This window comes from Gymnodraco acuticeps, unplaced genomic scaffold, assembly GCF_902827175.1.
Source record: "Gymnodraco acuticeps unplaced genomic scaffold, fGymAcu1.1, whole genome shotgun sequence".
NCBI lineage: Eukaryota > Metazoa > Chordata > Actinopteri > Perciformes > Bathydraconidae > Gymnodraco > Gymnodraco acuticeps.
In genome coordinates, this window is record NW_022992185.1 from 344,782 (window position 1) to 371,947 (window position 27,166).

Consider the following 27,166-nt stretch of genomic DNA (forward strand, 5'->3'; position numbering starts at 1 on the left):
GTCAAGTTATCAAGACTGCTGTGTTTCATCGAAACAGTGTTAAGAGTCACAGTCTTAAAGAAAATCTGGTCAGAAAAAGTACTTAACTTTATACCAGTTGTAAGTTGTTATACATATAAAAAAAAGTAAGAGACTTACTGTTTCCTTTGTGAGAGAATTACACATAAATCTGCAGAGTGTCTGTAAAAAGTCTCAAAATCTCCATTGAAATAGCGTTCAAATCAAAAAGTGCCTCTAAAGAAAATGTATTCAGATAAAAGTATTTTATTTTCAGAAATGTTTAAGTTTCAGTAAGTGTATCTTACAGTTCCTTTTGTGAGAGAATTACACACAAATCTGCAGAGTGTCACTAAAAAGTTTTACACGGGGACTGACATTCTGTATGAGGGTTTCACACCTGAGCTGCTGGGGGGGGAGGGCGTTGAAAAGGGGGTGAGTATGTTTGGCTCTCTGGTGTGTTAAGAGTCACAGTCTTAAAGAAAAATCTGGTCAGAAAAAGTACTTAACTTTCTACCAGTTGTAAGTTGTCATACATATAAAAAAAGTAAGAGACTTACTGTTTCCTTTGTGAGAGAATTACACATACATCTGCAGAGTGTCTGTAAAAAGTCTCAAAATCACAAACTGCAGACGCCTCAAGGAGAGACTTGAAAAGATCCATGCCGAGTGGGGGGAGAAGAAGAAGACTAATAACCAGCAGTTGACTGAAGCCAGGGACTTGTTCGATACATTGACTTTTTTCTTTAAAGTAAAATAAAAATGGGAAACTACTATGCAAAACGCTCTGTATATATTGATCAGAATGTAGTCAATACCCTTTTAATAAGTGTGGTGATGAGGACGATTGAAAACAGAACGAGTAGTGACCCCTGTGTAAACAGAATGGCTGAAGTTTGTAAACTAGAAGACATTTTAGATATCGTTCGTTCTGGCAGTACTATTCCTGGTCATTGGGAAACGATTGTAAACGAAACATTTAAAGTGGTCCTGGAATCTTCATTTTCCGAAACATTCTGTAACATTATCTCAGAAATGAAACAAACATCAAAAGTGTATCATGTGCTATCAGTGTATGCTCTGTTTGTAGATGTAATGCATCTCTGTGTAGAAAGCAGCATACACATGAATATTCTGACTGAAGTGAAAAAACTCCATCACGATATCTCCAGTAATATGGGGAATTCTAAGCTGGAGACGGTCCTGCGGATGTTGCAATCAGTATAACTATTTGATTTTTGTGTGTGAAAAAATAAAAAAGTGTTTTTTACATTTAAAAACTGTTGTCTTCATTATAGCAAGGGGGAGCGTGTCTCATACATGTGTATTACAGTCCTTCTTTTTGTGTTTTTCAGTGTTTTTCTGTGTGTCTGTACACACAAAGCACAAATCATTTCAAACAAACCCTGAATCAAATTTAGAGAGGACCATTAAGAGTCAGAATCTTAATGAAATCTACGGACACAAAGTACTTCATTATCTACTTTTCAGCTTTTATACACAAAAGTGTATCCTTCAGTAACTTTATCAGAGAATTTAAGCATAAATCTGCCAAATGTTTCAAAAACAGCCTTGTTTCACTGAAATAGCCTCAAAATCACAAACTGCCATTAAGAGTCAGATGCTTTTACGGAATCTAATAAAACAGAGTATTTTCTACAGATGACTCCTCCCACTCAACGCAATAAGTCCCATCCCACTCAGCAAATCATATAAAACTAAGGACCCCCACTAAGACCACCGTTGAAAGTAGCCATGAATCTGAGAAAAACCAAGTCTGATGTAGCCCCCCCCTTATTATCACCAGGATAACGGATATGGGCTTAATGACTGGATGTTACAAAGTAAGGGAGAGGATGTTCCCGAAGAAGAGCCCTCCTCTATATCATATCCATGTAAGGTCTTTAGGACAAAAGAGGACCACGATAACATGACATATGAAGAATATCTTTCTTTAAAAGATGGTATTATAGATAACCTTTATAGAAACAGTATATCTCATACCACTCGCCAAGATCGCAAACGACAATTAGCAGAAAAGAAAAGAAAAAGTAAAGAAAAACGAAGAAAAATGAAAAGGAGAAGAAAAATGAAAAGCAAACGCAGAATGCGAATGAAAAGAAAAGGACGGAAAACCAAAAAGACAAAACGAAGGAAGGTGAAAAGAAAAAGGAACAAAGTGAAGAAATGTAATGGTGTTGTTGAGTCATTACCGGATCATAATAATCTTATAGATCATCTACCGCTAACCGACTGCTGCGAATGTGTTGAACAAATACCAAAAGCAATGGCAGAGCTTTGCTTCAATATAATGAGAGAAAAAGCACGATACTGTGGAATTGCCCCAAATTGGTGACAGTGCCAGAACATGCATTAAAAGACTGTTGGAGGATTTCTATTCTAGTGTCGGTTGTCATTACATCGAAGCATATGCCAAAACGTGTGACGACATAGACAAAGCTTTTGAAGACAATTATATGGTACCTGTCCTTACAGCTAAACAAATCCTACGCCAGGTATTCAACAGACCACAAGAAGCACAAGAAGCCCCAGAAAGGATTACATTCAGAGCTAATAACGGTGAAACCGAAGAAGAAGCAAAGCAGATTATAATCGTTGCGGGTGAAAGGATAGAGAATTTGCATGTGATGTTAATGCATTTATCTGATATAAAAAATGCATTTGTTTACTTCCAAGAGACCCCTAAACATCTACTTGGGCAATGTGAATTGAACGATAAACCGATCACTGTCAATGAAACGCGGAGAGAAGCAGCAGTGCAAATCGTTAAGTCTATTACCTTGTATGCACTACGGCATTAACTTGGTCAAATGTAATGTGTTTTTATGAGAGTGTGTTGAATGTTGTGTTTTCAATTAAACAACCATTACAAAATGAAAATGTGTTTTATTTTTTCTCTCATATATAGTAATAGTATTGTAAACGAAACATTTATAATAAATCTTCGACAGGCTGCCACACAGCCTGCAGTCCGTCACCCCGACCCTCAGTATGTGCACTAAAGAATGGGCAAAGATTACGGCTTTTTCGGTTTTCTAACCACCATTAGGCGTCTAAAAATAGTTGGTTTTACTGAGGCACCATATTTGATTTTTGCTCCACCACAAATGGAGTCATTTTCTTGACCATAAGGACCTGAGATGTGCAGTAATTTATTTGTAAGTGGGTACACTTACAAAATATGCAAGGGATCAAATACTTATTTCCTCCACTATATTTGACTCTTCACTTGCTGTAACAAATATGCATTTCCTCTCTGTGGGACGAATAAGGGTATTCTGATAATTCCTCATACATACTCCTTTAAACCATTTTTTAAAAGTTAAGACATTCAATGGTAACCTTGTTAACAGAAGTGGCAATAACAGAGTGATATTGACTTTTAGTGATTTATTTATTATGCACTTTTTCCTGCAGGTGTGGCTTGAGGAAGGAACACAGCGGCGGAGGAAAATGCCACAATGTCAATGGGGGTACATGAGTCAACCACCTTAGGTATAAAGGCAGTGTTGGGCTTCAGCAACACTCTCGTTTGCCCGGGGCAAACTGAGTGCACGAAGGATGTACAGGCAATAAGGCTGTAAAACTCCTGAGCTCTGTGAAGTGTTTTCACTTATCTTTTTATGTCTTGAGTATATTGTATGTTGCATTATTGGAGAAGCTTAGGACCCAGGGTTAGGTTTAGGATTTTTCATTGCCTAAACAACGCTGTTGTGCATACAGTATGTCAATACAACTTGGTATGTTGAATTGAAACTTGTGTATATGTTGTCCAACAGTATAATCAACCAGTGCTGCTATAAGCTCCGTGGCAGGGGGAGACGTGATGGCAGCTTATAGCAGCACTGGTTGATTATACTGATTACACACTTTCATAAAAACACATTACATTTGACCAAGTTAATGCCTTAGTGCATACAAGGTAATAGACTTAACGATTTGCACTGCTGCTTCTCTCCGCGTTTCATTGACATTGATCGGTTTATCGTTCAATTCACATTGCCCAAGTAGATGTTTAGGGGTCTCTTGGAAGTAAACAAATGCATTTTTTATATCAGATAAATGCATTAACATCACATGCAAATTCTCTATCCTTTCACCCGCAACGATTATAATCTGCTTTGCTTCTTCTTCGGTTTCACCGTTATTAGCTCTGAATGTAATCCTTTCTGGGGCTTCTTGTGCTTCTTGTGGTCTGTTGAATACCTGGCGTAGGATTTGTTTAGCTGTAAGGACAGGTACCATATAATTGTCTTCAAAAGCTTTGTCTATGTCGTCACACGTTTTGGCATATCCTTCGATGTAATGACAACCGACACTAGAATAGAAATCCTCCAACATTCTTTTAATGCATGTTCTGGCACTGTCACCAATTTGGGCAATTCCACAGTATCGTGCTTTTTCTCTCATTATATTGAAGCAAAGCTCTGCCATTGCTTTTGGTATTTGTTCAACACATTCGCAGCAGTCGGTTAGCGGTAGATGATCTATAAGATTATTATGATCCGGTAATGACTCAACAACACCATTACATTTCTTCACTTTGTTCCTTTTTCTTTTCACCTTCCTTCGTTTTGTCTTTTGGTTTTCCGTCCTTTTCTTTTCATTCGCATTCTGCGTTTGCTTTTCATTTTTCTTCTCCTTTTCATTTTTCTTCGTTTTTCTTTACTTTTTCTTTTCTTTTCTGCTAATTGTCGTTTGCGATCTTGGCGAGTGGTATGAGATATACTGTTTCTATAAAGGTTATCTATAATACCATCTTTTAAAGAAAGATATTCTTCATATGTCATGTTATCGTGGTCCTCTTTTGTCCTAAAGACCTTACATGGATATGATATAGAGGAGGGCTCTTCTTCGGGGACATCCTCCCCCCTACTTTGTAACATCCAGTCATTAAGCCTGTATCCGTTATCCTGGTGATAATAAGGGGAGGCTACATCAGACTTGTTTTTTCTCAGATTCATGGCTACTTTCAACGGTCGTCTTAGTGGGGGTCCTTAGTTTTATATGATTTGCTGAGTGGGATGGGACTTATTGCGTTGAGTGGGAGGAGTCATCTGTAGAAAGTACTCTGTTTTATTAGATTCCGTAAAAGCATCTGACTCTTAATGGCAGTTTGTGATTTTGAGGCTATTTCAGTGAAACAAGGCTGTTTTTGAAACATTTGGCAGATTTATGCTTAAATTCTCTGATAAAGTTACTGAAGGATACACTTTTGTGTATAAAAGCTGAAAAGTAGATAATGAAGTACTTTGTGTCCGTAGATTTCATTAAGATTCTGACTCTTAATGGTCCTCTCTAAATTTGATTCAGGGTTTGTTTGAAATGATTTGTGCTTTGTGTGTACAGACACACAGAAAAACACTGAAAAACACAAAAAGAAGGACTGTAATACACATGTATGAGACACGCTCCCCCTTGCTATAATGAAGACAACAGTTTTTTAAATGTAAAAAACACTTTTTTATTTTTTCACACACAAAAATCAAATAGTTATACTGATTGCAACATCCGCAGGACCATCTCCAGCTTAGAATTCCCCATATTACTGGAGATATCGTGATGGAGTTTTTTCACTTCAGTCAGAATATTCATGTGTATGCTGCTTTCTACACAGAGATGCATTACATCTACAAACAGAGCATACACTGATAGCACATGATACACTTTTGATGTTTGTTTCATTTCTGAGATAATGTTACAAAATGTTTCGGAAAATGAAGATTCCAGGACCACTTTAAATGTTTCGTTTACAATTGTTTCCCAATGACCAGGAATATTACTGCCAGAACGAACGATAGCCAAAATGTCTTCTAGTTTACAAACTTCAGCCATTCTGTTTACACAGGGGTCACTACTCGTTCTGTTTTCAATCGTCCTCATCACCACACTTATTAAAAGGGTATTGACTACATTCTGATCAATATATACAGAGCGTTTTGCATAGTAGTTTCCCATTTTTATTTTACTTTAAAGAAAAAAGTCCCTGGCTTCAGTCAACTGCTGGTTATTAGTCTTCTTCTTCTCCCCCACTCGGCATGGATCTTTTCAAGTCTCTCCTTGAGGCGTCTGCAGTTTGTGATTTTGAGACTTTTTACAGACACTCTGCAGATGTATGTGTAATTCTCTCACAAAGGAAACAGTAAGTCTCTTACTTTTTTTATATGTATGACAACTTACAACTGGTAGAAAGTTAAGTACTTTTTCTGACCAGATTTTTCTTTAAGACTGTGACTCTTAACACACCAGAGAGCCAAACATACTCACCCCCTTTTCAACGCCCTCCCCCCCCAGCAGCTCAGGTGTGAAACCCTCATACAGAATGTCAGTCCCCGTGTAAAACTTTTTAGTGACACTCTGCAGATTTGTGTGTAATTCTCTCACAAAAGGAACTGTAAGATACACTTTTTATGTATGCAAAACCTTAAACATTTCTGAAAATAAAATACTTTTATCTGAATACATTTTCTTTAGAGGCACTTTTTGATTTGAACGCTATTTCAATGGAGATTTTGAGACTTTTTACAGACACTCTGCAGATTTATGTGTAATTCTCTCACAAAGGAAACAGTAAGTCTCTTACTTTTTTTATATATGTATAACAACTTACAACTGGTAGAAAGTTAAGTACTTTTTCTGACCAGATTTTCTTTAAGACTGTGACTCTTAACACTGTTTCGATGAAACACAGCAGTCTTGATAACTTGACATGACTAACATTACTTTTCTAAAATATATGTTTTTAGAAGCGTTACTTTGATTTCAAGGCTGTGATGGCGAGAGTTTAACAGTCAATGGCATCAAGATGGTGCTCAAGAAGGACATTGTCATCCACCTTATTGATCAAACCAGACTCAGGTTAGACTTGCACATTTTCCCCTTATTAATGATTACCCGATTTACTACATATATTGTTTTTCTGTAATCCATATTTTTAATGGTGTTTAAATTCCCTTTGTGCCTCAAGCTAAACAGGTGATGGAACTGGTTGGAAGTTCCCAGTCAACCTTTGGAGACATGGTGTCTGAGCTAGGCCTTTCTGCTTCCATGCAATCTGCCGCTGAGTACACTTTGCTTGCCCCCCTCAACACTGTCTTCAATGGTGAGTAACATACTGGTGATTCAATAAAGCACGTCCCTATTTAGTTGGTGGCTGAAGACAAAGCCTGGGTCCATTCTCTAGACTCTATTCTAGTCACATTCTGGAATAATTGGTGATATTTAGATTTGTTTTGTATTTACCCCTCATGTGCTGAGTCATTAGTCAATATGTGTAAATGTATGGAGCTTTAGGGAAACTATACATTTATTGGCACACTGCAAAAGCTTTATGCCATGTAACAGCAAGTGTCCACTCCCCCCGAGAACATTCCTGGACTTCACCCAAAGGGAGTAGAGATGATTTGTTTTTGCATTAAGAACGACAAAGAAAATTTCTCTTTTAAATGGTTTTAAATGGGTCCCAAAAAGTTTCCCAATGACCGGAATAGTACTGCCAGAACGCACGATATCCAAAATGTTTAACTACTAATTATTGTCGTCTTTCTTGAAACTGACGTGCTTAAATTCTCTGAGAAAGTTACTGAAGGATACACTTTTGTGTATAAAAGCTGAAAAGTAGATAATGAAGTACTTTGTGTCCGTAGATTTCGTTAAGAATCTTTGACAGATTTATGCTTAAATTCTCTGAGAAAGTTACTGAAAGATACACTTTTGTGTATAAAAGCTGAAAAAGTAGATAATGAAGTAGACTTTGTGTCCGTGTGAAACCCCATACAGAATGTCAGTCCCTGTGTTACAACTTTTTAGTGACACTCTGCAGATTTGTGTGTAATTCTCTCACAAAAGGAACTGTAAGATACACTTTTTTATGTATGCAAACGTCTTTCTTGAAACTGACGTGCTGACCGTTTTACAAACAAGTTATGTTTTCTACTTCTTCATCCTCTGAATTTTCCTCCCCCGTCCCTCTTCCTTCACCCCTCACAACAACAAATCAAGGTGGATCTGTGAAATGAAACACCTCTTCCCAAAGCGTGACTTCCCTATTGAGGGCAGTAGGGTCTAAATCGATTGACCAAATATACTAACATGCAGAACGTACGGTATGTTTTGAAAAAAGACTAACCATTTATCCAGTTCAAGCTGTCTTTAAGATGTGACATTGCGCACTGACTATTTCCCGTAAAATCGTGACAAACTATTACTTATTCTTAAATTTGATCTCTTGCTGCATGGTTGAAAATGATAGATGAAAAATAACTTTTTTTAAAAGAGTCAAGTTTTTCATGATCAGATACAGGTCAAGAAAATGCATAGAGGAGGTATGGTGCTGGCTCATTAGCCCTCTCACTCTTCTTAGAATGATCCTGTGCAATTATAGTTAATAAAAGTAATTACACATTAGTTCGCAAATCCATATACTGAAAGAGAATACCCTTAGGTATCACTATTAAAACCTAAATAAGATCTTTTGAAAATAACCTCTTTTGCAAAACAAATACTTCTTTAGCAGTTTCACAAAAACTTGAAAAGAAACATCCTGAACGGGAGAGGGGTGAGGGGCGGGGGAAGTGTGTGTGTGTGTGTGTGTGTGTGTGTGTGTGTGTGTGTGTGTGTGTGTGTGTGTGTGTGTGTGTGTGTGTGTGTGTGTGTGTGTGTGTGTGTGTGTGTGTGTGTGTGTGTGTGTGTGTGTGTGTGTGTGTGTGTGTGTGTGTGTGTGTGTGTGTGTGTTCCCCCCCTCCCCATCGCCCCACCATTTGCCTGCAGAGGATGTCGGGGTTTTATGGTGCCCCCACACTTGTCTTGACTTGTCTCAGACTGTTCACCAAACTTTTCACGGCAGAGAAAAGCAGAGAGAGAGAGTTAGTGAGATTGACAGTACTTTTAAAAAATATATGGCTGCTATATTTCATGTTATTTGCAAGTATTTATAAGTTACAGTCAATACTGCTGTATACAGGCGCACAGGAAGTGACTAGGTGGCAGGGACATTGATCCTATGCATATGTGATTCATTATAAAATTATTATTTTGTAAAACCGTAGGGGCAGCATTTTATTTTCTCCTGGTTGTTACATTTCATGTTATTTTGCCGGAAGCGGGGGCGACCGGTAGGGGCAGCATTTTTTATTTGATCATTTTAAAATTATTTTAAAATTTTATTTTGAAAACCGGCAGGGGGCAGCATTTTATTTTTCTCATGGTTGTTAAATGTCATGTTATTTTATTTTGAAAACCGGAAGCGGGGGCGACCGGTAGGGGCAGCATTTTTATTTTTATCATTTTTAAAATATTTCTAAATGTTATTTTGAAAACCGGAAGTGGGGGCGGGACTTCCGCCAGAAGGGGCGTGGCTTATGGGGCGGGACTTCCACTGGGGGAGGGGCTTAGTCGGAAGTGGGAGGGGCTTAATAAGTAGGGAGAGGTGTGACCTGTCACACCACCTGTCACTTTTTTGACGAAAGTGGTATGTGTATAACTACTCCCTTCTTCTTAATTATTGCTTTTCCTTCTCCTTTTCCAAGTGAAACTGGTATTGCTATTTCCTTCTGTAACGCATATTTTTGCTAACTTATCAGCATGCTCATTCCCTTGAACCCCATCATGTGCAGGCACCCAGCATAACTGCACATCTATTCCCCTTCTCTGAAGTCTCAATAAGCAATGGTTAAGTTCAATAATTAAATCTTCTCTAACAGTTATTGTCGACTGTATGCTTTTCAAAGCAGATAGTGAGTCTGTGCATATCACCACCCTGTCTGACCTCTTCAACCCATTGTAGCCCAATAATTGCTGCTAGTATTTCTGCTGTATAAGCTGATAAATTATGTGACACTCGTTTTGAGATTAATATTTTGAATTCTGGTATATACGCCTATCCCCACGCATTCTTGCTTCTTAGATCCATCTGTATACATTTTGAGGGAATTGTAATACTTTTTGTTCGGGTACATACTCGTTTTAATTACCACTTTATTTATTTGCCACTCTTTTTTCCTTTCTATGATACTCACATCTATATTAGCTTCTGGGAAAAGCCATGGGGGAACACTGCTAAATGGGCTTGCTTTGGCAAACGTGATGGTCTCCACTCCATATGCCCTCGTTCTCTCCTTACTCGTCCAGCCAACCCCACGCCCCTGGAACTTTGTATATTCTCAGCAATCCTGTAGTATTCTGTTTGTGATATTTATTATATCCTCTCCACTTCCTTGTAGCCTGACCCAGTAGGCCTATGACCAGAGATGGGGTCGTTACTAAAAAAAAGTAATATATTACACATTACATATTACTTTAAAAAAAGTAATATATACTATACTACTTCGTTACTCTCTATATAAAGTAACTCGTTACTTTATTCGCAGGGCCTGCCCGGCCCGCCCCTCCCTACAGGCAGATCACACAGTCTGCTAAAGTTTCAAATGTGCTCTTTAGTTCAGTTTCCATTGTCGCATAAGACTGATCCAGATAGCTCCTGAATGTTTTCCTATCTGACCATGGCTGTCCTCTGTCTCCTGCTATCTGTATTTTGCGCAGTATATCTCTGAACGATGGTGAGTCCACTGTGCAAATGGGCAACATTTCCTCTACTATGAAGGATGCTACAAGCCTGTCCATTTCTGCTTTGGTTACCGGTCCTCCAAATTCTAATTTGTGTTGCTTCGGCGGCGGCGCACTCACAACATCCTCACTCTGGGTTCGGGGGTCCTTAGCTATTAGCTTCACCTTAGCATGTGTTCTTTGCAGGTGTTTGTTGAGGTTTGACGTGGTTTTTACAGCAGTGGATAACAGCTTCTGGCCTGGACACAGTTTATACCTCACCGTCACATTCCTGTCTATTCTTCGGACGAACTCAAAATAATGGGCATACCTCCACCCCTCGAATGTTATCGCTGACTCAGCCATGTTTATGCAGCACTGCAGGCGGAGATGTGGACGCGCAAGTCACACAGATTACGTACATATAAACCTGCGGCGGAAACCCCTCTTGTCTGTCAGTGTGATTATGACTGATTTTATAAAAGTAACGAAGTAACGCGTGTCGGGGCAATATTAGTAACTGTAGTGTGATTACTGAATTATAAAAGTAGCGCGTTACACTACTCCGTTACCGACAAAAGTAATATTATTACAGTAACGCGTTACTTTGTAACACGTTACACCAGTGGCGGTTCTAGAACATTTTACATGGGGGGGCAAAGGGGAGGCAAGAGGTCATGCCAGGGTGGCATAGGAGGGCGGACAGTACGTGGTATTTTATACTGTATATATAACCTATTTATTGTTAATTCATGCCCTAACACAAGTGTTCTTAATGCACAAGAGAAACAAGGTGTTCAGACAAACAATTGGGTGCCCTTTGAGTCCCCCAAGCTTACCTCAACCATTTTAAATGAAAGGAAACTACAAAATGTATTTTAAAGCAATGAATTAATGGAACAGGTTGTTTTGCATTACAATGTAAAATTAAATATATATTTTGTTTTAAAAAAAAGTGGTTGTCTTAGACATGTCCTCACTAAGCATTATTACATATTAATTTAATATGAAACCAATCAAAATGGCCAATTATCCCAAAATGTTGCTGCTAATATAATCATATATGTATGATATAGCTCCCAGCTCAACCCCTCAATCCCCAATGCTCTCTCTCCTCCTTCTCCCCAGTGGATGTTCCACTGGTCTCGAAGCTGGTGACCAATGCTAAGGCCTCCACCTGCTCCCTTGACCCCATGCCCACGGTGCTGGTCAAGGCCTGCCTTCCCACCCTCTGCCCCATCATAACAGACATCATCAACTCCTCTCTGTCATCTGGAATAGTTCCCTCCTGCTTCAAAACCGCCTCCATCACTCCCATCCTCAAGAAGCCTGGTTTGGACCCTGAGGAGCTGAACAACTACTGACCGATCTCCAACCTTCCTTTCCTTAGCAAAACCTTGGAAAGAGCAGTCGCCGCCCAGCTTCATCAACATCTGTCCAACCATGAGCTCTACGAACCCCTACAGTCAGCCGTACAGAGCACATCACAGCACAGAGACCGCCCTCCTCAAGATCACTAATGACCTCCTTCTCGCTGCTGACTCCGGACAAATCAGTATTCTCATCCTCCTCGACTTCTCTGCTGCTTTTGACACTGTTTCTCATACAGTCCTCCTGAAATGCCTCTCTGACAACCTTGGCATCACTGGCACAGCTCTGTCATGGTTTCAGTCCTATCTATCAACCAGGTCTCAGTTTGTTAGCATCAGCGGCTCATCCTCCCCCTCGGCCCCAGTCAACCATGGTGTCCCCCAAGGCTCCGTGCTTGGTCCCCTACTTTTCACCATTTACATGCTCCCCCTTGGCCAGATCATACGTCAATTCGGTCTCAATTTCCACTGCTACGCTGACGATACTCAGCTCTATCTCAGCACCTCACCATCCACCCAGCTCCCTCCACAGTCTTTGGTCAACTGTCTCCATGCCATAAAAACCTGGATGACAGCAAATCTACTCAAACTCAACAGTAAGAAGACTGAGCTCATGGTTGTGGCCCCCAAAGCACTGCTCCGGAAGGTTGGGGATCTCCTCCTCCACATTAACGGCTGTTCCATCTCCCCGTCTCCCGAAGTCCGTAACCTGGGTGTCATCCTTGACTCCACTCTCTCATTTCAGTCACACATCAAATCCGTCACTAAGTCTGCCTTCTATCACCTCAGGAACATCTCCCGTCTACGACCATCACTCTCTGATTCCGTGGCCGAGACCCTCATTGATGCATTCGTCTCCTCCCGGTTGGATTACTGCAACGGAGTCCTGTTCGGGGTTCCCAGTAAAGCCCTGGACAGGCTCCAGTATGTGCAGAACTCGGCTGCCAGGGTGCTCACTCACACCAAGCCCTGGCAGCACATCACCCCCACCCTGATCCACCTCCACTGGCTCCCAGTCAAGCACCGTATCACCTATAAACTCCTTCTTCTGACTTACAAATCCCTCCATGCCCTCGCCCCCCAATACCTGTCTGAAACTTCTCCGCTACCACACTCCATCCCGGAAGCTAAGATCATCTGGACAGGATCTCCTCTCCACCCCCCGCACCAGGTTGCGGACTTTTGGTGACAGAGCCTTCAGTGTGGCATCCCCCACCCTCTGGAACTCTCTCCCCCCCGAAATCCGCAGCGCCCCAACCCTGGACATTTTCAAAAAAGCCCTCAAAACGCACCTTTTTACCAAGGCTTTCGCCACAGTATAGTTAGTTTAATAGGTTTATTTTTCCGCTACTTCCCCCCCCACCCCCTTAACCTGTCTGCCTTTTTTCCCCTACTCCCCCCCCCCCCCTACCCGACTTGTAAAGCGACCTTGGGTGTCCTGAAAGGCGCTATAAAAATATTATATATTATTATTATTATTATATGCTTGTCAACTTTAACTGATCAAAAATCAATTCTGAAAAAATACTTGAATTATCTATGAAATTGCAATATTGTCCCTCAGTTTGTTTCAACCCCGTCACGCCATACCATTTACCCTCCTATTAAAATAATGGATCAGTCCGTGATCTGCATTGAGGGAATTACATCACAAAAGTGTCAGTTTCTTCTCTTACCTATATTTCAGTTTTTGTATTTTCAGATTAAGATTGACAAGCTCAACATTTCAACTCTGTTGTATGAATTAATAATAGTAAATAATTGTTTATTACAAAAATAAACAATAGTTTTGCAAAATATTACAATGTTGTAATGTCCTTGACTTCCATGTGGTGCCATATCTTAGCTAAACAAGGTCTCATGCCTACTTTTTGTCAAAAACTTCAACCCTGTTAAATTTTTTCAAGGAAATTCCTAGTAATTATTTATATTTTGTGCCTGAGGTGGGAAAATGTAAGTAGTCCACTATACCAGATGTTATGACCAAACATTTTCGTTTCATTTTTCAAAGATATAAAGACCCAAAAGGCACCCGATTCAGAGAATACTCAGAATTCTGCATACTGTAAGTACTTAATTATAATTAAGTACACAAATGACATGACCCATCTCTTCAGAGAGCTGAAGGTGACCTGTGCAGCAACACATTTCAATACATATTTGTCAATACTAAGAGCTGCTAGATTGTGCTGCTGTAATGGAATATGTAAGGAGAATAAGAACACACCATGTGGTCCATCTGGAGTCTCCTCTGCCTCCTGATCCCTGCCTCTGGCCCTCTTTCTGATACTTCATCTTTATTCCTCACATATATTTATTCTTCTTCACTAATGTCTTCATCTCCTCCTCTTCCTCCTGCTCTGACCCTCCTGGTCTCTTCATCTCTCTTTTCCTTTTCCTCTTTCTGTTTGTCCTGATCACTTCTCATATGTATTTTTGTTGTTGTTGAATCACTCCAATACTCTGGCCTGCAAGAGTCTACTTGTGAAAAGCACTGGTACAAATGCTTGTATAACTTTACACGTTAGGGCCATGTAGCCTAGCTAATATGTAGCATATCATAAATATTACATCAGAAAGTATTGATCAAACGCACACAGGCAGCTGTGTTTGGATCCAGTTTTTACGGTAAAGGATGTATCCTGGTTTCATTGATCTGGCCTCATGGCTGTGATGTGTAGTTTACGTGGATTTAATAGTAGGCTACAGCATAGTTTAGCAAAGTGATCGATCTCCCAGCTAACGCTGTCTGCGTAGTATTTTGTAACGTAACGCCCCGAACAGCGCCCGTCTGTTAAACGCTATCGATTCAAACGGCAGCGTTTTATTAATATTTAGTTTCAAGCTCTCGTCCTTAGTAAAAACAAAACTAGTGGAAAGGGAAATGCTCCCAGGGGAAGCTGATCCACAGGTGCTGGGACAGCTCGCTCCCTCTCTGCAGCGGTGTGAGCCGCGGTCTGTGTGAACGCCGCTCCGCAGTTTAATGCAGGGCCGTAGCTGCGTTTTTAACGGGCCTAAAATGATATTTTAAATGATTCAATTTTAACTAATGTAATGCTTGTTTTGTTGCTTGAGAAGCTTGTGGAAATAGTGTAGGTTTGTTTTAGTACAGTTTTAGGGAAACAAAAGTTAGGGGGGCAGCTGGGGGGGCAAGGCTCTACAGTGGGGGGGGGCAGCTGCCCCCCTTGCCCCCCCCCCGTAGATCCGCCCCTGCGTTACACCCAACTCTGCCTATGACAGAGCAAGTTTCTCTCTTCTGATCTCCAGAGGTGTCTCTCCTCTCGGAGTCGGCTTGACTCGGTTTGCTGTTATTCAACTTTTGAAGCTTCGGCGGAAGCGTCAGCCAATCAAATCATATGCCAGTACAAGCTTTAGCCAATTAAACTGCGTGCTTGTGTGTCCGGGGCGGGAGATTCGTGTGATTGGTTGTTGGTCGAGTTTCAGACACGCTCACCGGCAAGCTTCAACGCACGCCGCCGTGTGGACGCTGCGAAACTGCTCCGCCTCGCTCTCAAGGCTGCCAGCGTCTTTGTCCGGCGAGATTTCAACGTCTCATGTAGTCGAGCCTCAAGAGCAAGTCGGACAAAATGACTAACCATCATGCAATGCACTAGCAAGACGGCGGTCGCAATTGCGCAGGTCTGTGTCAGTCTCGCTCATCTCAAACGAGCCTGGTGTCTTCACAATAGAGTGGTGACATCCCTCCCCTTCCGGGGGAGCTCCATGGGACCTTATTTAGAATCTTTTTTTTATTGAAGTCAATGGAGAGAGAAAGATTATCTTTCGATCCCGTTTAAATTGTGCCACGAATTACACATATGATGTTTGTCAATTTAAAAGATAATTTTGCAATTTAAAATCGTAAAACTGTGAAGTAACACATTTGTTTGTGTGAAACGCTTAATGAACTACATCTCTGGTCTCACAGACTCTCACAACAACACACGTCACCAAGATGGCCGTCACTAATGTCTTGTCAAAAAAGTGATTGGCTACCCTCACTATCAACACAATGAAACACGTCCTTCTGCCTTCCTTTGATTCTCTCTGAACTGCCTGGTCTTTTTAATGTTTAATGTCAACCATTTGTGTAGATAGCATGAAGTAGAACAGATCGCCGGTGCTAATGTAGCGTTAGCATTTCTCCCCCGGGCTTAAATGGTGTAGCCTATTCAGTGGCGTTTTTATATGTACAAAAGTGGTGGGGCACAAAAAACTTAGATGTCTATATATAAGCTTCTGCAGTGAGGTTCATGGCTGGTGAGGCACTGGCACTGACTCTTCAGGTTTACAAATATTATATTTTGACCTAAATCAAAATATAATATTATTTTCAAAAGCTTTTTTTGTCTGATGCTTCAATTAATTGTAAACAGACAGTTAAACAAAAGGATACCCAAAAAATGTAATTTTATCATTTAAATATTGAATTGTTCTCTCTTAGTAAGATCCCATTTTCAATCAAATTGCGGTCTTGACTTGAAGATTAAGTCCATTTGCCTATCCTTCTGGACAAAAATCTCTATTATTTTTTTGTAAAAGTCCTCCTTATCTTCTTGTAGTTTCAAAAGTCTATCATAAATCTAATCGATAGATTTATGATTCGAAAATTATAAAAGTAGGGTAGACATGTGGATAGTATCCGGCTGAACAAAACGTGCATTTATCTAACAGGTTTGTTTCCCACAGATTTTATTTGGAGCTATTTTCTAAAATCCTATGGAGAAATCTCATTGCTTTTTTGTCGAGGGAAGCCATGCGCAACTTACTTCCGGGTTTCAGGACGCCTCACTGCAGCTCTATCGTCTCCTCTTCACACACCACACTTTTCGCGGCACACGTACTTACAGCCAATCAGCTCTGAATGATGTGAGATGACGTATGGTGGGGATGGCAACTCAATGCGCCTATGGTCATTATTTTTTTGCCACACACATTAGATAGGAAAATATTCTGAGTATGCGCAGTGTAGTTTTTACAGTCACCATTGACTTAGACAGTGAGAGGGAGGGGCATGATCGGGTTCTGTCCCACATGGCTCTAAACAGCTCAATAGGCAGGCACACACTGTAGACACTAATTAGAAGAACACAGACTAAAACAGCAATGTACAGACAAATCAGATGATTAAACATGATCTTAAAATATATTTATTTATTTATTTTTTGCATTTTTTTGTAATCATTATTTTTAATATTTTCTGCTGACACTAGGTGGGGCTGTGCCCCACCTGCCCCTAATGACCAGTCGCCACTGAGCCTATTATAGAATGATCACCCCTGTGTGACAGTACTCTTCAAAGTGTTCACGAAATATGACTACTACTCTTATTGTTTAACATTTTGGGTTACTTGATGTTACTTCATGTTAAGGCTAATACAAATGACAAGGCTAAGATGTAATGCTAACTAACATGCTTGCTACTAGCTAGGTAGCTAACTTGATCCAGCCAGCCACTCCTGGTCCTTTCATCAGACGGGAAGCGAAAGAACGAGCAAGACCCATTGCTGGTATGATAACAACCTGGTACTAAGCACACAGGCATTTTGTTAAAGTTATCTTATCTTAGTTATCTCTTATATTTAGCGGAGGAAAACAATTGTGACATCAGTTATGACATCACTTACTCTGGGATTTGTAGTCTTTCTAGTTGCGTATTTTTCATAGTCTTATATTTCAACAGTTTTGCGACAAACTGTGACTTTTTTGACATGGAAATTATTTTTTAAGATTGACAAACATCATATGTGTAATTCGTGGCACAATTCAAACGGGATCGAAAGATAAGTTTTCTCTCTTCATTGACTTCAATACATCATTTTTCCGAAATAAGGTCCCATGGACCGGAAGTAGATGGGCGTGACTTCGCCACTCCATAAACCATGGCTGCTTTTCAAAGTACATTTTCAACATGTCAGGTATAATTACTGTTCTGTCAAAGCAAATGTATCCAGGTCTGAAAATATGTATCATACATGTTGGCTATTTAGCAAGGTTTAAAACCATGTGAATCATTTAGCTAAAGTTTAGCATGAAGGACTAAGCTAGACAGTGGTTAAACTTAATGAGGCACTGGAGTGGTTGTTGGAGAAATACTGTTTTCTCCACTCTTTGGGTTGTTTTAATGCACTGATATCATGTGTGGCTCTGAGACTGTACGACCTTGCAGCTGCCTCCTCTAATGATAACAGAAGACAGGTTTTTGTTCTATTCTGAGGAGGCAGTCTCCTATATTATCGCACATTGTTGGGAGTCCAGAAGTCACAGATGACCCATCCAGTTGTCCCATCCCCTTCACCTACGGCTGACATTCCGACACCCGCAGCCACCGTCCTTTTACGGCTTTACTCTCCGTGTTTTGGACTATATAACTTATAAGCCTGATGTTTTTTGCTGTTCCTTTGAGCAACTCATGTGTGTGAGTTAACCCATATCCTTTGTATGTGATTTAACTCTGCTCCTTCTTGCAAGAATAAATTAGAACCTGATCATTGATTCTCAACCTGTGTCGAGTGATATTTTTCTAACAGTGGTGTAAAATGGTATTTCAATGTACACAACTGATGTGTTTTTTATGTTTTAAACATTGTACAAAAGCCATCGTGCCAAAAAAAGTAAAAAGCTTTGAGAAGTCATAATTTCATGTAATAGATGCAATATTATCATTTTGATTGTAAAGAAAAAAAGAAAGAAAGATGGACCTTTAGTTTTCCACTCGTCACACATGCTTTTTTTTTGTTATATAGTTATACAAATACACAGTTACAATAGTTAAATATGCAAAAAATGTATTGTTGTTATTTGACTTCTTTCTCATTTCTCCTTGACTAGGACAACATAATTAAAAATGCGTCATCTTGCTCGACTCTCATGTTCTTATTACATAGCTGTACAGTTTTCATTGTTCATCAACAATGTAGAAACAAATAACAAAGCAATAGGGAAAGAAAGAAAAAACATTAAATGAAAGTAAGTGATCAAGCATTTGACATTTAGTGTTGTATACAACTGCCGTCCCTGACCTACCTGCACTCATCATCTGATGGAAGGTCACTGCTGCCATCTGGCTGTTAGAAGGGGAAAGATGCATTTTATTTAAAAAAATGAACACTGTAGCTTATTTTATTGACTCGGCACTGTGTCTTATTATTCATAGATCTTGCTTGCTCTCTTTAGTAGCCTGTCAGAAACGTATTTTCTTTCAATTTGTTAAATTACATCATTCACAGAAACAAACTGAACAATAAGTACTTGTTAATAAAATATATGATACTAATATAATGACATCATAACATATAATAAAGATTGTGTTCTTTGATGAATGTGATGTAGGCTACGCCGATCTGATTGTGTCCTGCTGGCCACATCACGATGTGCCTCGCACGGATCTCAGATCTGTTGTGCTTTGTTTCCAACGCGGGTTTTTTTTCCGCCTTGATTGTCGTCTGTTGATGACGTTGAGGTAATGGCTGCTCTTGCTTTGCCGTGAGGAATGCCTTTTCTCTCCACCATAGCTGTTAAATTAAACCGCATGATAATATTGTAGAGTGTTAGAGAACAACACCACAGGAGAGGGGAGTTCTTACCGCAGCAGTGCCGTCTTTGAAGAGCTCCGGGTCGGCAAGGTGAATACATGTGTGCTCGTTAGCCGCTAGCTGAGTGTAGCTGCACTTTAGCCTAAAGTTAGCTTCATAGGAGGCTGCATTGTTAACTGAAACACAGACCAGTGTGCTGCACAGTTCGCACATTGCTGGAGAAACTGTGTCATGCCGGTTTGGTCAGATTAACCGGTTAATTTGTGAAATAGTTTTACATGGGCAGAGTTGTTGGGTGAGTGCGGTGTGGTCGCTGCTCGCATTCACGGAGAGATAAGGCCTTGTTGCCTCCTCGCGCGACCGAGCTATTAGAAGTGTGTTCTGCTGCAGGAACACTTTATATGTACGATCTCTGGCATGCTGTGTAATCATGTACACATCCTTAGATGACTTGCCCCACCGAATCCCAACGAAACATTTGAAGACGAGGGTTTGAGCTCCCAGCGTCAGCACTGGCAGATCACGTTAACTTATTTGTTAGCTAGCTGGCTATTGATCACGTTTCATTTGCTGTTGAATTGGCAGCGCCGGAGTTCCTCCTGTTGTCAATTATACATATTGCTATGTCTTTTCCTCATAGAAAGGTTTTTTACATGAAATGATATTCCTCTTTGCAATAGACAGTTTTATTAGATTGCTAGCGAGTTTTCTTTACTCGGGCAAAGTACACATTAATGACAAACAAACACAGTTTGCTTTCGTAGACCATTATATGATCTGTTGTATTATGAAAAGTGGGACATTCCAATCTCAATTTAAAGGTCTGGTTTGCTTATTTAGTTTGCATATATAGGGTGATAGTATGTGTAACATCTCTTGTATACAGAACTTAGTTTGTCTGATGGGTTTTAGCTGCTTGCAGTTGAACAAACTGGGTGCATAATTTAAATGTGTTCAGCTTAATTGTTTGGAGAATATTCCAATATATGATCTGGTATGTAACCTGGCTGACGTGTACGGTTGTTCAAGTCAGGTTTTTTAATAGATTCTGGCTTGATGTTTTCATTATATAGAAACACACAAATGTTCACTATGCAACATGTTTACTTGGACGTTTCAATGTGACTGGTTTTCACAAACTACTATATTTCTGTTTACTCTAGAATATTCTCTAATGGATACTCCTGAAAGCCCTACCCAATCCCCTCAGTCCCCTGAGGGTGAGGAGGAAGAGGAGGAGGAAGAGAAGGGCCTTTCTGACAGTGAGCTGCTGGATTCTCCTGATGAAGATGGGGTCATCTCAGACAGTGAGTTGGTCAATGACGAGGAGAATGGGGGACTTGAGGAGGAAGAAGACATGTTGGAAAGCAGAGGAAGAGGATCGGAATTAGAGGAGGAAAGGGATGAAGATGATGAGGTTGTCCCTGACTTTGTCTCAGACCCTGAAGATGAGGAGCCTGAAGGAGTAACAGGAGGGATGGAACCTGAGGATGGGACCATTTTGCTGATGGAGGGGGATGAAGATGGTCCGCAGGGAGGCCAGTTGGATGGGGTGGACGAGAAGAAAGGAATGGAGCCAGAGGAGGGAGTCTTTGACACCCCGCAGTCTCCAGACTCCGAGCCAGAACAGGGCAAGAGCTTTATTGCTGAAGAAGATGAAGAAGACGGGGAGGAAGGATACGGATACAGCAAGGATGACTCAGCAGATCCATTGGCAGCTGAGGTGGATGACGAAGACAAAAGCAAGGCAGTCGCAGAGAAGAGGATGAGAGCTCAGGAAGAGGAGAGGAGAAAAGCGGTGGCAGTGAGGGACCTGAAGGATGACTCTGTGTCTGTTTCCCGGGAGCTAGACGAGCACGAACTTGATTACGATGAGGAAGTCCCAGAAGAGCCCAGCATCCCTGCACCTGACGAAGAGGAAGATGAGGAAGAAACTAAAGCAGCGGTAGAAGAGGAAGAAAATGAGGACAAGAGATCTAAGAGGAGGGAGAAGAAACCTATCCTCCCCCCTTCCCCTAAAGACAGTGAATACAAGAGGACAGGCGACTCCAAAGGCCCCGAGAGGATGCGCAGAGATTCCTTCAGAGACAAAAAGAAGGAGGAGGATGATGGAGAGATTGATGAAGGGGAGATTGATGTAAGTGTTCCCAGTTTGGATGCTATACAGGTGTTTTTCTAGAAAGATATAGTATGAGGGCGCTAAAGTCACTTCCGCCCTCTTTCCGGCCAAAATAATGTATTATCGACGCGGAAAATAATAGTTTCTTAATGTCTTGAAGCTGCTGAGTCATATATAGCAGGGGTTCCCAACCTTTATTGTGCCAAGGACCGGCAGATACATAACAAAATAATCGCGGACCGGTTGTCAATTTGAACTGATTTTAATATTTACTCACCACCAGCAGGTAGCAACAGAGGCTAATTGTATGTAACAGCCTGAACAAATACTAGAACAATATGCATCCAAAACATATTAACAACGTTTAAAAAAGAACCGGTGTCGTTTTTGGTTTTCGGAATAACGGAAAACCAAAAAACCGACGTTATTCAGTTTTTAAACCAAAACGGGAAAACAGATAAATCAACGGTGTGTGTGTGTGTGTGTGTGTGTGTGTGTGTGTGTGTGTGTGTGTGTGTGTGTGTGTGTGTGTGTGTGTGTGTGTGTGTGTGTGTGTGTGTGTGTGTGTGTGTGTGTGTGTGTGTGTGTGTGTGTGTGTGTGTGTGTGTGTGTGTGTGTGTGTGTGTGTGTGTGTGTGTGTGTGTGTGTGTGTGTGTGTGTGTGTGTGTGTGTGTGTGTGCGACAGCATTTAGCCCTACATCGAGATTAACATGAAACTAATTTATTTTGGGAACACCTGCATATAGGTTACCTATGGAGTTGGCCAGATGTGTGTAAATTACTGTTCATGGTCATTTGAAAACAAATGCCGGTGTCGGACAGACACAAACACACAGAGCTGAGCAGAGCACACACACACACATCATGCGTGTGTAATCGGGCAGTTCGATGTGTGTAGAGGTGTGTGTGGTTACTGCAGTCACTCTTAAACTGTTCTGATGAAGGTAAACACAGCGAAGGCGGTGCGTAAAAAGGCACATCTTTACCCGCTGGTGCTGCACTTCTCAGAGGCGGAGTATACGTCCCGCTGCCTCCTGATACTGCAGCCATTTCATGAAGTGAAGGAGGCTTTCCTTCTATATAAAACAGCTGCAGGTAGCAGATACCGTGAGAGTCCCGGACATGAATTCATAGATCAAGGCAGACTGGTTTACAGACTCTCCTGTTTTGCCAATGGCCGACATGTCCTTAAAAGGAAGTCGGAGTTTGAAATATATCTCAAATAATGTGTGCACTGCCATTTCCCCACATAAACATAACAGTCTGCAATGAAACGGTTGTCTCCTGTGCGCTCCTCTTCCTACTTGGCGCACCGGTAACTTTCTCGTGCGCACGAGAGGCTGAGACCCTATACCTTTTATGATCCGCCGAATCCCTCGGAACATCATAAAAGCCATTTTTAACAGTTTTCTAGTGAAAGTTTAACCAGGCTACTGGATAGCATAATATGACTGGTATAGGTGCAAAAATTAAACACTTTTTGAAAAGAAATTATGATAAAATATTTGTATATATTTATAATTCTGCAAATATTACAATAAACTCACAGCTATTTCGCGGCCCGGTACCGGTCTGCGGACCGGGGGTTGGGAACCCCTGATATATAGCACCTCAAACAACAAATTGAATCCAGAATAACGGTTTCTTTATTTCCTCTACAGACAGTTCAAATAAACTATCTAATTTAGAAATCACAGTTTCAGTGTTAGCCTGCCACTCGTCCACCGGCAGACCGACCAGACATCCATCCCCTATTGAGTCGGAGCTCCGTAAAAGCAAAGCTGTGTCGGCCCTCTGACAGTCCATTCAACAAGATTTTCATATTTCTTGAGTAATTCTACAGTTTTTGACGAACAGAAATATTGTTTTTCTGGCATCACATTTTACAGGAAAAATTGGCATTTAGGTATGAGGGCGCACGTTAAAAGTAAGTGTGCGCAGTGCCCCTGTTACCCGGTTTAGACAAAACCCTGCTATATTCTTCAGTTGGGTGATTGATTGGGTGCAGGCTAATGGCACAAAAATGCCTTCTGTATTTACCAGTTTTGGTAGCTGTTTTTCTAGACTGAAATTCTGAGTTGTCAATACAAAACTTTTTTAAATTGTAGCTTTTGATTTGATGGACTGTTTTGGCTCGACAGTTAGATGTCCTCAACTTTTCAAGGCATTGGTCAGGGGCCTATTAGGGTCTAGTTCAATGGACCTGCTTTGGCTAAAATAAAGCCGTTTTTAAATGTTGATCCTTTCCTGGATGTACTCTTCTGTGTTTTGTCCACCTCAGCCCGCTAGTCTTAATGCTCTTCTGCTCTGCAGCCTACACTACAATTTACTATAAAATACCAGTGAAAATATAGTGAATGTCAAAGATAATTTCGACATGCAGCTTTGAATTTGGATATCCAGTTTAGCAAAATAACATTTCATCCTAGATATCTCTTTTTAGTGAGCTGAGAGCAGTGTACAAAACATTCAGTATAACCTGTCCACTCTGTAACATCACTGTAACAGGCAGTGGACTCAGCTTTTCTTTATAACATAACCCCTACTGAATAAGTGACATTAATTACAGGAGGTGCATTCTTCTATTGAAACTTCCACATCATTCAAATCATATAAATAACTGAATAACTTGGACCATTAGTATGTCAGTGAAGTAGCTTGTAAACATGGGACAAGGGCTACACCTATTCTTTTAATAACAGACACACATTTAATCCTCTGCATGTTCCCTGCTGCTAAGTTTATATAAGTATTGGATCAGACTCCATATCACCAGTTACTCATTCATAAGGAAATTGTATTGGGCTCTGGATGAAACAACTGTATTGAGACATCCATACTCAACAATATTTATAAAATAATGCATTAAACATGCTTAAATACCATTAGTACACTAAAACAATTCCGGTATGGTGTCATCCCTAATGATTCATATGTAGGATTTGTTCAGACCTTCTTATGTGTCGTGATGTGTTATGTCTGGGCAGGATGATGACCTGGAGGAGGGGGAGGTTAAAGACCCGTCAGACAGAAAGATCAGACCACGTCCCATCTGCAGGTTCTTCATCAAAGGTAGGTCTGTGTGTGTAAACCACACTCAGAACATGGATTGCCAGATAATTTGCTCTTACTTGCTGGTCAGATCCTTTGTAGCTTAGCCTTGTCAAAGTAAAACACTCTGAAATCAAGTATTCGACTTAAGACTGTATGGCAGTGATTATGTTCTACAGCAGGGAGAGTTTGTACTTAAAATAGATTTTGGTTTCTTTTTCTACTGCTCATAGTAAGACATGCACTCAATTAAAAACATGGAGATTAATCCAAATGTAATTCTTTCTTAGAACTCCATATCCATCCACTCTAATTTGATCATTTAGTTTGTACCATAAAGTATGACAAAGTGCTTTCTGGTTACTCTGGGTGCCTGTGATATCAACTGATTGTAAACCGCTACGTTGTTTTGTTGTCCTCCAGGGAATTGCACTTGGGGTATGAACTGTAGGTTCATCCACCCTGGAGTCAATGACAAGGGTAACTATTCTCTCATCAGTAAGCCTGACCTCTTCTCACCTAATGGTGCGCCTCCTGGAGGACCACACCCACTCATACCCAACAATCCCTGGGTAAGTATTTGCTGCTTTGGTTAAACACTCAAAACCAATGTATCATTTTGGGCATTTTGAAAAAGCTGCTGTCCAGATAAAACATAAAGATTCAAAAATGGACCCAAATAAAAGCATGTGAGCATTTCGTACAAATATTAGGCAACTGTTCCCACGTTAGGTTGGACCTGCAGTGGAGGAGCTCCCCCCTCCTCCCCCCCCAGTGGAGCCTCCTGTGGAGAGTGCCTGGGAGCGAGGTCTAAGGCACGCCAAAGAGGTAACACTACTCTGAACATTGTCTTCATGTCATCATTAAACCGTGTTGATGCTCTCTTTCACCAACACGTATTATCAGTGTTTAATCCAGTGGCTGTGGTCCGGCTCTGTTTCCCATAGGTGCTGAAGAAGGCCACCATTCGTAAGGAACAGGAGCCCGACTTTGAGGAGAAGCGTTTCAACGTGACCATCGGAGAGGACGAGAGAGAATTCGACAAAGAGAATGAATTGTTTAGAGAACGCAGCTACCGCATCATCAGAGAGTATGACCTTCACATTGAACACATTGTTTTTCTGATCAAGTGTCCCCTGCACCTTTTGCTCTGTTACCTTAAAAGTACTTACATTCTTAGTCTACAATAACATATCATTGTATTTTTTAAGTTAGGCATGGTGAGATATCATTATATAACTACAAATATATCCGTGAGAAATATGAATAGATTGTTCTGTCATTGATTCAAATGTCTTTTCCTCTTTCAGCGAAATGGAATTCAGAGATCCTGTATATGGGTAAGTGTAGACCAACTTGAGCAACTTGAATGAAACTCATTAAGCCTTAGTCTAGACAGATGTAACTGGGAGACCAAGAGCATTGTCTTTTGTATGAAACTGTTGAAAAGGACCTAACATTTAGGGCACAGTTGAACAGACTATTAATGTGCACAGCTCTTTGGTCTGTCTCTTGTCAGAGATGTGCGTATTGCTCATTTAAGTCGGTGTATAAGGCATCTCTGTTCTTTCTGAAAACTGAAAAAGGTCAGTCTGACTCATGAATATATAATAAACATGTATATCAACAGGGTTCGTACGGTCATTGAAAACCTGGAAAAGTCATGGAAATTCAAAATGCAAATTCCATGCCCTGGAAAAGTTATGGAAAACAATATTTCTCCCAAAGTTTTGGAAAAGTCATGGAAATGTAACTAAAGTTGCGTCAAATATAATTTACATTTTATCTAATCGCCGAAATAATCTGCGGTCGCGAGCTGTTATGTGCCATCATGACGCGCATGGTGTTATTTTGTAATATATGAAGCGCGAGCTGTGTGCTCGAGTCTTCTTGCCTGTCGGGCCGGCTGAACTCTGCTGCTCCGGGATGAGGGTCAGCTACATTATCTACGGTGTGTTCGTTAACTGTGCGGAGTCACTGTGGCACAGACTGAGCCGCTGGTGAACAGCTGTTAGAACGGGCCGTTCAGGTGTTCAGAGCAGAGCGGCAGAGCGTGATGTGAACTGGAACCTTTTTCTGTCGCAATATCATTGTCACTATCTGCTAACGTTAGCTTTAGCCTTCGTTTTCTAATAGTTTTTTTCATAGGCTATAAACAGAGGTGGTATAAGTATAGAGATTGTAGGCTACTAGAGTAAAGTACTCAGATCTTGTACTTTAGTAGAAGTACTCAGATCTTGTACTTAATAAAAGTAGAAGTACTCAGATCTTGTTCTTGAGTAAATGTAGAAGTACTCAGATCTTGTACTTGAGTAAAAGTAGAAGTACTCAGATCTTGTACTTGAGTAAATGTAGAAGTACTCAGATCTTGTACTTGAGTAAAAGTAGAAGTACTCAGATCTTGTACTTGAGTAGAAGTGCCAGAGTGTAGGAATACTCTGTTACAGTAAAAGTCCTGCATTCAAAATGTTCCTCAAGTAAAAGTAGAAAAGTATTCTCATCAAAATATAGTGAAAGTAGCGACAGTAAAA

The 27,166-nt window shown here is 40.6% G+C and overlaps 1 protein-coding gene across 7 annotated transcripts in view; it reads left to right on the forward strand.

Annotated features, from left to right (window-relative positions):
• The first annotated feature begins 19,298 nt into the window (after positions 1–19,298).
• The window catches only part of zc3h18 (zinc finger CCCH-type containing 18), a 48,355-nt gene continuing 40,487 nt past the window's right edge, over positions 19,299–27,166 (forward strand). For 6 of the 7 annotated variants that reach the window (XM_034205079.1, XM_034205082.1, XM_034205081.1 and 3 more), the window contains exons 1-7: positions 19,345–19,555; positions 20,629–21,602; positions 24,572–24,656; positions 25,059–25,207; positions 25,368–25,463; positions 25,583–25,725; positions 25,946–25,975. In XM_034205079.1, coding sequence (XP_034060970.1) covers positions 20,640–21,602; positions 24,572–24,656; positions 25,059–25,207; positions 25,368–25,463; positions 25,583–25,725; positions 25,946–25,975 — 1,466 coding nt within the window. In that variant the 5' untranslated portion in view covers positions 19,345–19,555; positions 20,629–20,639. Of the gene's footprint in view, positions 19,556–20,628; positions 21,603–24,571; positions 24,657–25,058; positions 25,208–25,367; positions 25,464–25,582; positions 25,726–25,945; positions 25,976–27,166 lie in introns of all 7 variants that reach the window. The other variant, XM_034205080.1, reaches the window with a different exon arrangement.